General features: G+C 35.5%; 1 protein-coding gene across 1 annotated transcript in view; it reads right to left on the bottom strand.

The window, feature by feature from the left end:
- Positions 1-12,156, bottom strand: part of SFMBT2 (Scm-like with four mbt domains 2) — a 275,339-nt gene that overhangs the window by 79,212 nt on the left and 183,971 nt on the right. Inside the window, exons 9-10 of the mRNA XM_006891856.1 lie at positions 11,116-11,198; positions 6,085-6,211 (exon numbers count right to left, since the gene is read on the bottom strand). Of these exons, the coding sequence (XP_006891918.1) occupies positions 6,085-6,211; positions 11,116-11,198 (210 nt within the window). The remainder of the gene's footprint in view (positions 1-6,084; positions 6,212-11,115; positions 11,199-12,156) is intronic.

Genomic DNA, 12,156 nt, shown 5'->3' with positions numbered 1-12,156 from the left:
CAGAGCAGCTGATGGATTCTAATGGAATTATTAATTATTAAAAATGAATATTATTTGTAGGTTCAACTATGTGAAAGAAACCATTTCAAGTCATTTACATGGATTCACTAATTCAATGGTTCAAATCCACCGGCAGATCTGTGGGAGAAAGATCAGCAATCTCTTCCTTGTGACTTACAGCCTCAGAAACCCATAGCGGGCCAGTTAAGTTTGACTCAACAGCAAAGCAGCAAAGAATGAGAGTTTGAGGATGTGAGCACAATTTTATTCTCATTTTATAAATAAACACTCGAAGACACTAATTATTCTGCACAACTTCATACTGCAATTCATTCCTCAGAATGCAATACCTATACTGTCCATCCAGCATTAAGTTAATCGGCTATGACTTTAACATCACAGTCAAGGACACACACTCACTAAGATGCAATTAAAAATTCTGCAGTTTATAAGTGAAGAAGTGTCCATTTAGTAACTTTGGAATGGGATGAACAGAGGACTGTCACAGCTTAGAGCTCATCCTTGTTCTAGTACCAGCTGGAAGCATATAGTGCCTATCCTCCTTTAGAAGGGGAGGGAATGAAGGACACATACATTGGCCAAGAAACTTACAGATGAGAAGCTGCACCAATTTTCGCCTTCTCCTAGTAAAGTTCATTAGGTACATTTACTCAAAGTGACAGAAAAATTGGGATTCTAGCCAAAGTGCCTGGCTGTTAACCAAAAGACTAGTGGTGTGAACCCACTAGGCAGACAGTAAAAGAAACAGGGAGCAAAGATTTACAGCCTCGGAAACCCTATAGGGTAGTGCCACTGTGTCCAATAGGGTTACTGTAAGTTCAGATCATTCCACAGCAGTGAGTTTAGGGTAGAGCTCTGTGCAGATTTCCTGTGTTCTCAGTTAAATTTGTCAAGCTCAAGAGGTGCATTTCTCCCCTATGCCAAATAACATTTCCATGCTTGCTAGGTGACTTTATTTTTATAAGGTGAATCAACAAGAAAGACAAATAGAAAGGAATGTTTTCCATCAGAAATACATGCTGCCAATGGAAGTCACATCTTATTCTGTCAAGTTTCATGAAATTTTACATGAAAGAATATAAAGATTTGTTTTTATTATTTCATAGTTGCTTTCCAAGGCAAAAATAGTTCCATTCACACGTGACAATATACCCAGCATATACAATCTGCAGAGGCTAAAAGACATACACAGATTTTGCTCTAAAAGAAATTATATATGCATATATTTAACTTTTGTCAGAGGGCTACCAGTCTTATATATGTTTTTATAGATGATCAAGACTGTATTTTTGAAAATTACCTTCAGGGACCAATGATACAGGACAATATATTTTGTCACGTACACCTGCTCCTATGGGTGCTTTGCCAATAGTTAGTCTCCTACTGTGTCATTATCTGCTTGGGATATTTTTTCAGTGGATTATGGTCACCTGAAGCCTCTTCACCTTCAATTCAAGGTGGCTCACGCTTTGAAGAATCATAAACAGTAGGTCCAAAATGCATATTAAAGCTCGCTGATTCTCTCAACCTTCCATGTTTAATTGCAACCAGCAAGCTACAACACAAGGCAGGAAGTGCCTTCAGCTGGGATCACTGCACTGCCAAAAATCACTCTAAGTACCTTCTGTTCCTTATCACCACAAACGATCTTTACAAGATCAAAACCAAGCTTTTGGTATTAAACAATGACTCTGTTAGAACTGTCAACTGAAAGCATATAAATACTTTATTTGACTATTCTTCTGTGCTTTCTGCTGTATCTCTAAACACAATGCCCTTTTCACTATTATGGGCAAAATTGCTGGAAGCAGCAATTTGACTCAGGGCTAGACAACAAAATTTAAGCATACGCTATGGTGGGGAAAAGTGAAACATTTCCAAGGAGTTCTTTAAGCAAGACAGCCTTCATTCCCCTTCACCCCTGCTATCTTCTTCCTTACTGGAACACTGAGACAGTAGTTGGTGATCAAATAGCCACTTTATAACCACATAAGCAAAGCTACAACCAAAGACCAAAGATCATAGCAAGGTAGAAAGATAGAAAATGCTCTCAGATCATCTTTATTCTGAATTCTCCTATACTTTTCCTATTTGACAGAGATATTTACTTAGTCCTAATCAAATTGAGATCAGTACTGGCATCATCTGAAAATGTATTAGAAATGAAGAATCTTAGACCCCAACACAGACTAAGTCAATCATAACTTGAACGTCAATTAGATTCCCAGGTGATTTGTAATACTGTTGTTGTGTACTGTTGAGTCAGCATTAACCCATAGTTGACCCTGTGGCAGGTTTTCAGAGGCAGTTGATCCTACAGGAGGAGACTGTCCATCCTTCTCCCACAGAGCAGCTGGTGGATCTGAACTGAGTGCCTTTGGGATTGCAGGGCGGCTTCTTGCCACTAGACTACCAGAGCTCGTAATACTAACTTAAATAAATACCAGGAGAATCAGAGAGCTCATCTTCCCTTAAATAGACTACTTGCAATAAAATGGCCATATGCCTAACTGGTGATTTATAAATTTATAAAAGAAACTAAACTGGAAAAGCAACATGTTACAAACTAAGATTTAGGAGTGGCCCACCTATCAAATCTTTGATATTGCATAAATCATACACTTTGCACATCTCAATATTCTTGCAGATAAAGTGTTCAGATTTGTAAGCATCAAACAAGATAATATGGCAAAATTATTAGGAAGGTATAAAGATGTAAATTATTATTTCTTAACAAAAACCTAATTTTCATAAACCCTCTCTCCTCTTTGAAACTATAATTAATAGTTAAACTCTACAAACTTCTTGTCAATTCCTTTCATAAACCACTAGAATTGTGGGCTAGGAATTTATTTATTCCCACTTCAAGTGCAAAATAAAGCTATGCATGTAAACATTCAGGAGGTTAAAAAATTTTATCAGAAAGGCAGCCTCAGAAGAGAGTCAACAAAGGCAAAGAGAAAGATGTGAAACCACTGAATAAATTAAGACCTATGAGATCAAGCACAACAATTCTCTCCGGAATGAAACTGCATTTATAATCTAATCTAAAAAAGAAAAAAAACCTGAAGTGACCAGAAAGTCACCCCATATGTGAAAATGCAGACATATGGGCATAAATGACAAGGTTATTATATTTGATTAGTTCACATGGTTTGCAAGAACCTTTAAAAAGAAAAGTATATTATAAGGAATTATAGAGATGACCCTTGAAAGTATAGTCTTGTGAAAGTATACTATAAGGATGACACTCTACCTCACGAAAAATAATAACATAACAGAGGATTCGTTGAAAACACACAACCTCATCATCCTAAACTACCCTTGCTGACTATTAGTGCTTTGTGAGAGCCGAAATTATTTTCAAAGATGCACCTAACAAATTATATTAGTCTCATATATTTTACCCATTGCAACCTCTTCAACATCAGCTCCTTTGCAGACACTTAAAAGAAATGACTTCAAAAGATGTCAAGTATTAAACAAACATGACTGTTTTAATTACCTAAAAGTGGTCAATCAGCCATGTGTTGAAATACTTCAACTCAATTTAATGCATAAAAATAAGTAATCAAAATGTTATAAGGGACATTATAAATTTAAAGTGTCATATAAATGCTCTATAATCAGGGTGATCATCATCATAAAAATAATTTAAGAGCCTCAAAGTGACCATACTGAATCTCTATCTTTTTATCCCCAGGACTGAGAAAAGAAAACACTACACACATAAAACTGTGACTAATGAGAAATAAGTGCTATTAAGCTGTCACATTAAAAGGTAACAGCTCAGTAAGGGAGAAAAAAAAAAGAAAGAAAAAAAAAATCAAAGCCAGACTAAGGAGACTGACTAGAATTTCCTTTTATTTGTGGGTATTATGTACATTTTTTAAAGTGGTGAGAGAGCTGCACCACTTCACGCAACATATCTAGGTAGATGATACTCAACAGATTGTTTAAAAACACTTCTAAAAAATGTGTAAGGTTTAAAACACTGAACAAGCTCTTTTCCAGGCTGTTTCCTATGCTAATTAATTTTCATTATTACAGGATGACACCATTCTGGGGGGGAAAGAAAAGAGCTGACACAAGCCAATTTACATTTTTTTGTAATAAAACCAAAAATTTATATCCCAAGGAAGACCAGCAAAAGGAGGCACGACTGTCAGAAATGTTAAATATGCATAGAATGTTGCTCATTATTCTTTTTAAGAATGGGAGGTTGTGAGGTCTGGCAAATAAAGTAACAGACAAGATGTCAAAAGTATTGAAATTGAAACCCAGGCATATCTTAATGGCTCAGCTAGTTTCTTCACCTATAAAATTCAGAATACTCTTACTGCTGTGTTAGGTAATTAACAGCTGTAAAGCACTCTGAAAGTACAAACTGCTAAATAAATAATGACTGTCAGAGAGTTCTAACCATAATGTGCTAAATAATAATGATGAAACCTGGGCTTTAACTTTATTATTTTCAAGTCAATAACAAAAGACTCTCATCTCAGAATACGGCACAGCAACATGATAGGGAGTAAGTTAAATTTAATGCTTAGGCATTTGAGAAGAGATTTTGTTTTCAGGGAAAGTTAGATCAACTTTATTCTCTATAATGTCACTAAAGTCATGTCCCAGCTCTTCTCTTCATTTTGGTTCATTCAAATGAGAATTCACTGTTTGTAAAAATCCCCTAAGTACTCAACTTTTTTTGATTCTTTCCATTTATTTTTAGTTAACTTTGAAACTTTAAGTCACAGTAACATTTCAAACTATTTCCTGAGAATCAAGAAGCACAAATTCTATTCCGTAAAATTACAGTTTGTTACTTTTTCCAATCCCTTGGAGTTCAATATTTATGAGACACACACCTATCGGGAAACTTTTTAAAATTTACTTACTGAGGAAATAAGGATGGACGAGTTATAATCAACAATATTATGTCCTTTCAAACTCTTTATACTAATAATTGCATAACTACACAATGAGCTTTAAACTATGGCCTCAGATAGCTAACGTTATTTCTTTATTCATGTCTAGTCTTTTCTGTCATTTTTTCATATACATCTAAAATTACTATTCAAAGTTATAAAATAGTTTAAAAGAAATAGCTATAAGAAGATATTTAAAACCAATAGTTATAGGAAGATGGAAAAAACCTTAGAGTCAAGTAATTGTCAATATTTCTTGTTTAAAAGTTAATATTTAGAAAATAGGATTGTCTACCTAAAGGCAAAAGCTGATCAAAGTTCTGCTGACAAAACCACACTGTTCTGTGAATTACTTGTAAACATAAAAATAAACTGTAATCATACAAGAATAATTTAGACATGATTGAAAACAAATTTAAATCTTGTTTATTATATATTTTGGGGAAAGCTACTTTTGAGGTGTTATTTTGTGAAAATCATATAAGAGAATAAACTCACATTAAAATATAAACTTTTTTCACCCCTATGTTACCCAGACCTTAAATATTTATCCAAGAGAATACTACGAAATACAGTTGTCAATGAAGAATGAACTCAGTTCCTAATCATGCCTTTAAGTCAAACTTGTAGATACATACATCAGAACAGGTGCAAATAGTACTTCTTCACAGATTTTTAGAGAGAGAACAGGCTCCAAGCCTTTCCAGTGACTTAAAATCTCCATGTGCAGCTGGTGAAAGTGACTGTGTTATGAGTAGGAGTTCAAAGTGTTCCAAAGTGAGAGAAAATTGCAAGATATTAAAAAGCAAGTTGGAGCTGTTGGTAAATCTGTCTTCTGGTCATTCGTAAAACAGACAGCTTATAATTTGATGGTGAAATTAGCATTTCCAAACATAGATGTTAAAAGACAACACAGTGTTCCAATTATAATTCTCTCACAAGCATATCATTTCATGAAATTATTAGTTAAGATAATGGCCTCTAAATGAATTTGTATTGATAGTTTCACTTATTTAAGGACACTGAACCATTTAAGCTCCATCTAATAAAAAAAAACCAAACCAAAGAGGGCACGAGTGGGAAGTGCTGGGTTCTTACACACTCTGCTATTTGCTTCAGAATTCTGCCAAGTGCATACCTTCCAGGTGAAGCCACATAAGCCTGCCCTTCACGCTGACAACCGAGGCCACACAGAGTTCTCCTGGATTCCTGGGATTCACAGCTTCAAGTTTCATGTTCTTTGTGAAACCCCGACTGAATGACGTCTAAAAAAGAAACGGACCTAATATTGAGCCAACAAACATCACAATACGGTGTTTTGCAGCCATAGGGCTGACCGGATAAAAATACAGAAATACACATATATGCATGCACACATATATATAATAAGATAGTCTTGTTTATAAGTTTGAAAACCTCATTTTTCACTCCTAATCTATTCACCAAGAGATTAAACAAAGAAACAAACCACATCAATGGTTGTTGTCAGGTGTCACTGGGTCAACGGTGATTCATAGTAATGCAGTGAAGAACAGCAGAGTTTGCCCTGTCACACACCATCCTCACAATCTATGCCACGCTCAAGCCCACTGCTGTAGTCCCTGTGTCAATCTCTATTTGAGACTGACTGGCCATCCACTTCTGAAATACCAGGACGTCATAATGCCAGTCAATAATGGTGTACTGTAGGTGCCTAATGGTACTTGCCCAAAATGTGCATACTTGGGTGAATGAACAGTTGGGTGAATCCAAAGTCTCTCTTAAAGCAGGACCTTACTTCTACAAAACCACTGATGAACAAATCCTTTCTTCTACTTTCCCATATTCTTCACTGGCCTCATATCTGGCCATATTTGAGGGTTTTAAAGCAGGTAAATTCCCATTTCCATCTGTCATCATTGCCTTTCTATCTGGAAAATGTTCTCAGCACTTCTTACAGTGTGAGTCTGCTGGTGATAAATGATCTTGGCTTTCTTTTACCTGAAACTGTTTCCCTTTGACCGTTTTCCTGGCTTTTATTTGCTTTTAAAAAGTTTACATATAGTAAAGTTCATTCTTTTTAGGACCTTATTCTATGAGGCTAGGACCATTAAATAAATGCTGAAGCACACAGTTGTGTAGCCATAAGCACAATCAAGATACAAAACTGATTCTTCACCCTTAAGAATAAAATTGCAATACTCTCTGCCAAACCAGCCCTTCTCTGAATCCGAATGCCTGCCAACCACTGGTCTTTTTTTCTTTTCTGATGATTCTGTTCTCCCTACTACATCATACAAAAGGAATCATGTAATAGAAACACTGAATCTGCCTTCTTTTGCTGAACTCAATGATTTTAAATTCATCCATGCTAATGCATGCCTCTGTACTTTGATTCATTTTATTGCCAAGTAGTATTCTCGTATGTACATGGACCATGGTTTGCCTATCCACTTACCACTTACACATTTGAGTGGTTTCTCCATAAACATTAAAGTATAAATTTTTGCATGCATGTAAGTTTTCATTTCTCTAGATAAAGGGTTGTTGGATATGGTAAGTGCATATTTACCTTTAGAGAAAGCTAAATTGTTCTCCAAGGTGGTAATAAAAATTTTCTCAAGAGAAATGTATGAAAAGTTACAGATGTTAGGCATTCTCTCCAATACTTGGTACTGTAAACATATTTTTCTTTTAGTGACTGTAACATGTGTGTTATCGTATCTTGTTGTGGTTTTAATTTGCATTTCATCTAACATATCACGATGTTGTGGCTATATACCACAGAGTTGCAACCGACCCATAACTGGCCATCTGGTGAGTTTTCAGAGGCAGTTAATCAAATGAGCGAGGGGTCTACCCTTCTCCTGCAGACTGACTGGTGCCCTCAAACCATGTGCCTTCAGGATTGCAGTGCAGCTTCTTGCCACTAGGCCACATTTCAAGATTTTTCTATTAATGTTTTGTTTTCAATAATTTTACTATATTGATTTTCTCTATTTATGTTTCTTGGGATTGAGATTCCTAAGTTTTGGACTCTCAGATACTTTGGATAATTATGGTGATTAACTTTCCATATTTTTTCTGCCACAGTCTCTCTTGTTAATTCTGAGTCTCAAATCAACAATATTTTTCCTCGGATCCCTGAGGCCCTGTTTATCATCTTTCCTTGACCACTATTTTTCTTATTCTTTAGTTTGAATAATTTGTAAAGTCATTGACTCTTTACTATGATCTTTATTGTACTGTAAAACATCCAGTGAATTTTATATCAGATGCTTTTTCATATCTAGAAGTTATCTATTTTAGTTGTCACTTGTCTCTTTGAATTTTTTAAAATGTAATAAAAAATGCATTGTTAAGTATACACAATTCCTTTTAATAAATTATACTGAGATAATTTACAATAATATACAAACATAACTATTTTAAAATATACAAATACAGACAAACATATTTCTCTAACAGAGAATCCCTAGTAGTGCAGTGGTTTAAGGGCTCAACTGCTGCTAGAAAGGACAGCAGATCGAGCCCACTGATCATCACACAGGAGGAAGATGTGGCTGGCTGCTCCTGTAAACAACTACGGCCATAGAGACCCTTTGGGAAAGGCGATTCCTACCTTGTTCTAAAGGGTCATCATGAGTTTGAATTCACTCAGTGATGGTGGGTTAATATGTAATAAGTAAATGAGACTATGTCTTTATGTTATTTACAGAAAGCAACATAACACAATAGATATTTACTTTTATCTTTTTCTGTAAGTTAAAATTTGCTAATAAGGCTTTACATAAGTAGCACTATGCTAGATTTGTTAAGAAATGAATTTTATCCTTTCAATAGGAATCAAGATGTACAAGTGGGCTGTTTTTCTGCAAGTCATCCTGCCTCATCCACACATTTTATGTATTGAGCTTCCTCTGACAATACAGTTCGATAAGCTGCTTGAAAAACCTCTAAGTGAGTTAAAGTGCATCTTATTCTACTTAATAAGGGAAAGCTACAACCACATAACCTATTTTCGTTTCAGCTCACTGCTTGAGGGTAATTTATAAAGGATCAATAGCAAAACTGTTACCTGTGAGTTTATTTTACTAAGCATTTGGCTATGTCAATCTATTTCATAACTGCCTTGGATTGTTAAACATCCCTGGGGAAATGTCTTCCATGCATCCATTACCACACTTGCTCTCTCTGGCTACACAGTAGATGTGTGATTAAAAATTGAATTCCTAATAAGCATTCCATTAAAGAACACTGCTAGCAAGCTAACAAATTCTGAAAAGTATCAGTAATGCAATGCATATGCCAATGGGCAGATAACAATCATGTCTATTAAATAAATGGAGAGCCAGAAACAAAAGGGGGCATATGCGAAACAAATGCATTCCTAATGAATACACCAGCAAATTCATTAAGGCAAATTTAATCCTGATAGCTAAATCCTTAAAGCTCTGAGGCTACCTGGGGATGTGGCCACTTGCTCCACTATTAAAATCCATCTGGACAACTGCAAGATGAATGGGAGCCAAGGAATGGATAAATGCCTTCCTCAAAGGATGATTACCACAGAAGCAGCAGCCAGCTCTCTAAAGACCTATCCAGGGGGAAACAGGAGAGGTTTCCCACCAAAGCTAGAGTGTTAGGGAAGGAATTGAACTCTTGGTATGTAGTCCAACCTCAAAGAGGTTCAGAGATATGACAGTGTTTCCATGGTTCTAATTCAAAGTCACTGAGGCTACTAGCACAGTCTGTAATAGGAAAGCCTAGCATGGTAACAAAATATCAAGTAAGAACTCAATGGAATTAATAAGCCTTTGAAGCTGACCAGCTGCTATCTTTATGATAGTACAGTAAAGTAACATAACTGTCCTCACATATCTCTTAAAACACTGCTAAGAGTCCTTCAACACTACTAAGAAATTACACTTGTAGTGGGATAGTGTCATAAATGGAGAGATCATTCATTCACAGAACCATGAGTTCTAGTTCTGTCACTTACTCATTTCTATGTTTATATGCTTTTGTTGTTGTTGTGTGCCTTCTTCACTGACCTCCAGTGAGTTTTCAGAGGCAGTAAACTGCATGAGATGAGATTTACCATCTTTCTCCTGTGGATCACTTGGGGTTGCTGTGCCACTAGTGTGTCAAATGCTGTAATGGTCACCATGGTGGACAGTGTTTGGTGGAGCTCCCAAATTAAGACAGGCTTAGAATCAGGAGTGGCAACCACTGCCTAAACAACATGCCTCTGGAAATTCTATGAAATTAAAGAAACTACCATAGTTACAGAACAGGGTTTAGGTCTTTTTTCATAGGATCACTGTGAGTCATGCTCTACTTGATTGCACTAAACAACAACAACATACTTTGTAGCAATGAAGATAAAAATAATAATAATATAATAAAGTATAATAATAATATAATAAAGTATATTATCAATCACTGTGTAGCTGTGCAAACACGTGTGTATAAATACATTCACATAAATTCATTTTAGGAATCACAAAAATCCTATTACTATACTAATATTCTATACTTAAACAAGGAATAAATTTAAAACAAGCGTTACATATAGTTGTTAGGCTAGCAACTTATAAAGAATTTAAAAGAAAAAATTTAAGATAATATTTTTAAAACATAACTCAGAAGGAGACATTCTTTTCAATGGGCTTGATCTCGCAGACAGCTAGCTTGTCACCAATATTTATCCTCCTTCTTTCATAGTGCAGAACAGAGTCTGGGAGACACGTGCCCAGCCAGAAAACATTTCCTAGCCTCATTTAACCTTAGCGCAAGGCCACATGACTGGTCCTAACCAGTGGATGGTGTCACTAGGACACTATAGTTTTTACAAGTATGATTATCTTCCCCTTCATCTCTAATCCTACCTGCTCACTAAATTCAAACATCTGGCACAGAATGAAGAACTGTCAAATCAGGAATTTCCAAGACCCAAGCATAAGGAAGAAATAAACTTTAGGTTTAAGCCACAATATATTAATTAGTTGATTTGCTACTGCAGCCTAGCATAATGCTACTGAAAATATAAACTGAGAGGACTCTTCAAAATCTGTGGAAGTTTATAATCCTTCAGCACAATGCAGTTCTCTAATCCCATTCAATTCACAAAACCTATGAAGAATCTCCATATTCATTATTTTTTTTTAATAACAAAAAAGCATCTTACATTTCTGAAGCAGAAGGGAGGTGCTGCTTCTGCCCCATCCTGTTTGTGATAATCTGCCCAGTCAAAGTCCTGGCCTGAGTAACCTGTGTACAAGAAAACAGAGGCAAAACAGCATTATCCTCAATCTGGCAAATGAACAGTTGGAATGTGTCAGTAATTAACAACAAGAAATGATGTTAAGAGTAGGATGAAGCCCTTTTAACTCGTATCAACACTTTAAAGTTCATGAGGGTCAAATGAAATATTTTGAAAACTATAAAGTACGATATACATGTAAAGGATAGCATTATTATCTTTATGTGGTGGATGATACTCCTGCTTCCAACAACAAAGTATGATATACATACAAAGGACAGCATTATTATCATAATGTGGCACCAGGATATAGGTGAAAACGGTGGAAGCTACAGGAGCTACAGGCAATGGGTAGATTTCCTAGAGGGAAAACATCTGAGAACAACTATTACACAAAACCTATTCCCACTATCCATTTTACAAAAATGGACAACATTGCCTCTTTGTGTAAATTTTGAGTTCATGTGAATGTTACTTCTCAGTGTCTTCATCCTATAAACCAAGAGCAAACACACTGAAAACAAAAATCACTATGTGGAATGATTTTAATGTGTAACAGAAGATAAAGGAGATGGCAAATGAGTAGGGGTTTCAGAGATAAACCACAAAAGAATGAGTAAGAGGAAGACTATAAATTTTGCTCTAGAGTTAAATTACTGAGGTTGAAGAAAATTGGGAATTTGAAAGAAACAGCTTCTCCATTTTTAAATAAATATATTTTACTAAAAATTTTTAATTTCTTTTCTTTCCACCTCATCAAACTTCTACAACTACTCTTCGAATTACTAAATCTCAGTATTATAGACAGACTACAGAAACTGTCAAAGAACCTTCAGGTATTAGTTGCCTTCTAACTCCATTTGATATATCCTGAGTTCAAAATGGGTATAATTTTCTTGAAGCAAGTTCAATTTATCTATTTTGTTGTGGCTGTTATCTGTGATAGTAGGATGCAACCATGAAGAG

Source organism: Elephantulus edwardii, unplaced genomic scaffold (genome assembly GCF_000299155.1).
Source record: "Elephantulus edwardii isolate Elephantulus edwardi_28Jun2011 unplaced genomic scaffold, EleEdw1.0 scaffold00105, whole genome shotgun sequence".
Lineage (NCBI taxonomy): Eukaryota > Metazoa > Chordata > Mammalia > Macroscelidea > Macroscelididae > Elephantulus > Elephantulus edwardii.
The sequence above is the reverse complement of the archived record's forward strand: the minus strand, read 5'-3'. Positions and strand labels throughout refer to the sequence as shown.